A 3,591-nucleotide genomic window follows, 5' to 3' on the forward strand; every position below is an offset into this window, starting at 1 on the left:
CAGCCCCCACCCCATAGCAACCTGACCCCATAACAGCCCCCACCCCATAGCAGCCTGACCCCATAACAGCTTGACCCCATAGCAGACCCAACCCCATAGCAGCTCTGCCCCATAGCCACTCTGCCCTATAGCAGCCCCAACCCCATAGCAGCCCGACCCCATAGCAGCCTGACCCTATAGCCACTCCACCCTATAGCAGCCCCCACCCCATAGCAACCCGACCCCAAAGCCACTCTGCCCTATAGCAGCCCCCACCCCATAGCTCTGCCCCATAGCAGCTCTGCCCCATAGCAGCCTGACCCCATAGCAGACCCAACCCCATAGCAGCCCGACCCCATAGCAACCTGACCCCATAACAGCCCTCACCCCATAGCATCCCTCACCCCATAGCAACCTGACCCCATAGCCACTCTGCCCCATAGCATCTCTGCCCCATAGCAGCCCCCACCCCACAGCGACCCCAAATCACCCCATAGGATACAAAAGAAGGCAGTGCTGACAGCGGTGCCCCCATTTGGGGTCACGGAGTGGGGCTGCCCCACACTTATGGGGCTGGGGGGGGGGTTTATATGGCACCGGGGGCGGTTGTGGGGCCGGCAGATGGGGGGCGATGGAACGGGGTCTCCTTATAGACGAACCAGCAGCCGCCGACCCATAGGATCAGGTTCAGGAACCCTAAAATCTATGGGGTGGGATAGAAGATATAGGGTCAGCTTAGGTCTGCCCCATAGAGGACCCCAATGACCCATAGGGAGGGATAGAGGCTATAGGGCCACCCCATAGACCACCCCAAAGACCCATAAAGGCTATAGGGCCACCCCATAGACTACCCCAAAGACCCATAGAGGCTATAGGGCTGCCCCATAGACCACCCCAATGACCCATAGGGAGGGATAGAGGCTATATGGCCACCCCATAGAGGACCCCAAAGACCCATAAAGGCTATAGGGCCGCCCCATAGACCACTCCAAAGACCCATAAAGGCTATAGGGCCACCCCAAAGTGATAGAAGCTATAGGGCTGCCCCATAGCCCACCCCAAAGACCCATAGAGGCTATAGGGCCGCCCCATAGACCACCCCAAAGACCCATAGGGGGAAATAGAGGCTATAGGGCCGCCCCATAGACCACCATAGACCACCCCAAAGACCCATAGGTTGGGAAAGAGGCTACAGGGCCGCCCCATAGACCACCCCAAAGACCCATAGAGGCTATAGGGCCGCCCCATAGACCAACCCTAAGACCCATAAAGGCTATAGGGCCACCACATAGAGGACCCCAAAGACCCATAAAGGCTATAGGGCCGCCCCATAGACCACCCCAAAGACCCATAAAGGCTATAGGGCCACCCCATAGAGGACCCCAAAGACCCAAAGAGGCTATAGGGCCACCCCATAGAGGACCCCAAAGACCCATAGAGGCTATAGGGCCACCCCATAGAGAACCCCAAAGACCCATAAAGGCTATAGGGCCACCCCATAGACCAACCCTAAGACACATAAAGGCTATAGGGCCGCCCCATAGACCACCCCAAAGACCCATAAAGGCTATAGGGCCGCCCCATAGACCACCCCAAAGGCCCATAGGGTGGGATAGAGGTTATAGGACCGCCCCATAGACCACCCCAAAGACCCATAGAGGCTATAGGGCCGCCCCATAGACCACCCCAATGACCCATAGGGAGAGACAGAGGACATAGGGCCACCCCATAGACCACCCCAAAGACCCATAAAGGCTATAGGGCCACCCCATAGAGCACCCCAAAGACCCATAAGGACTATAGGGCCGCCCCAAAGTGATAGAGGCTATAGGGCTGCCCCATAGAGGACCCCAAAGACCCATAGGGTGGGATAGAGGCTACAGGGCCACCCCATAGAGGACCCCAAAGACCCATAGGGGGAAATAGAGGCTATAGGGCCGCCCCATAGACCACCCCAAAGACCCATAAAGACTATAGGGCCACCCCAAAGTGATAGAGGCTATAAGGCTGCCCCATAGAGGACCCCAAAGACCCATAGGGAGGGATAGAGGCTATAGGGCCACCCCATAGACAACCCCAAAGACCCATAGGTTGGGAAAGAGGCTATAGGGCCACCCCATAGACCAACCCTAAGACCCATAGAGGCTATAGGGCCGCCCCATAGACCACCCCAATGACCCATAGGGAGAGATAGAGGACATAGGGCCACCCCATAGACCCCACAGACCACCATAGACCACCCCAAAGACCCATAAAGGCTATAGGGCCTCCCCATAGAGCACCCCAAAGACCCATAGAGGCTACAGGGCTGCCCCATAGAGCACCCCAAAGACCCATAAAGGCTATAGGGCCACCCCATAGACCAACCCTAAGACCCATAAAGGCTATAGGGCCACCCCATAGACCACCCCAAAGACCCATAAAGGCTATAGGGCCGCCCCATAGACCACCCCTAAGACCCATAGAGGCTATAGGGCCGCCCCATAGACCACCCCAAAGACCCATAGAGGCTATAGGGCCGCCCCATAGACCACCCCAAAGACCCATAGAGGCTATAGGGCCGCCCCATAGACCACCCCAACGACCCATAGAGGCTATAGGGCTGCCCCATAGAGCACCCCAAAGACCCATAAAGGCTATAGGGCCGCCCCATAGACCACCCCAAAGACCCATAGGGAGGAATAGAGGCTATAGGGCCGCCCCATAGACCCCATAGACCACCATAGACCACCCCAAAGACCCATATAGGCTATAGGGCCGCCCCATAGACCACCCCAAAGACCCATAAAGGCTATAGGGCCACCCCATAGGCCACCCTGAAGACCCATAAAGGCTATAGGGCCACCCCATAGAGCACCCCAAAGACCCATAAAGGCTATAGGGCTGCCCCATAGACCACCCCAAAGACCCATAGGGTGGGATAGAAGCTATAGGGCCTCCCATAGACCAACCCTAAGACCCATAAAGGCTATAGGGCCGCCCCATAGACCACCTCAATGACCCATAGAGGCTATAGGGCCGCCCCATAGAGCACCCCAAAGACCCATAGAGGCTATAGGGCCGCCCCATAGACGATCCCAAAGACCCATAAAGGCTATAGGGCCACCCCATAGACCACCCCTAAGACCCATAAAGGCTATAGGGCCACCCCATAGACCAACCCTAAGACCCATAAAGGCTATAGGGCCGCCCCATAGACCACCCCAAAGACCCATAAAGGCTATAGGGCCGCCCCATAGAGCACCCCAAAGACCCATAGGGTGGGATAGAAGCTATAGGACCACCCCAAAGCCCCATAGGGAGGAACAGAGGCTATAGGGCTGCCCCATAGACCACCCCAAAGACCCATAGAGGCTATAGGGCCGCCCCATAGACCACCCCAAAGACCCATAGAGGCTATAGGGCCACCCCATAGACCACCCCAAAGACCCATAGGGAGGAATAGAAGCTATAGGGCCACCCCATAGACCCCATAGACCACCATAGACCACCCCAAAGACCCATAAAGGTTATAGGGCCGCCCCATAGACCACCCCAAAGGCACATAGGGTGGGATAGAAGCTATAGGGCCTCCCATAGACCACCCCAAAGACCCATAAAGGCTATAGGGCC

The 3,591-nt window shown here is 57.1% G+C and overlaps 1 protein-coding gene across 1 annotated transcript in view; it reads right to left on the minus strand.

Annotated features, from left to right (window-relative positions):
* Positions 1–249: 249 nt before the first annotated feature.
* LOC107307776 (synaptophysin-like protein 2) overlaps positions 250–3,591 on the minus strand; it is an 8,067-nt gene continuing 4,725 nt past the window's right edge. The window contains exon 6 of the mRNA XM_032441948.1: positions 250–682. Within this exon, the coding sequence (XP_032297839.1) occupies positions 566–682 (117 nt within the window). The 3' untranslated portion in view covers positions 250–565. The remainder of the gene's footprint in view (positions 683–3,591) is intronic.

Source organism: Coturnix japonica, unplaced genomic scaffold (genome assembly GCF_001577835.2).
Source record: "Coturnix japonica isolate 7356 unplaced genomic scaffold, Coturnix japonica 2.1 chrUnrandom900, whole genome shotgun sequence".
NCBI lineage: Eukaryota > Metazoa > Chordata > Aves > Galliformes > Phasianidae > Coturnix > Coturnix japonica.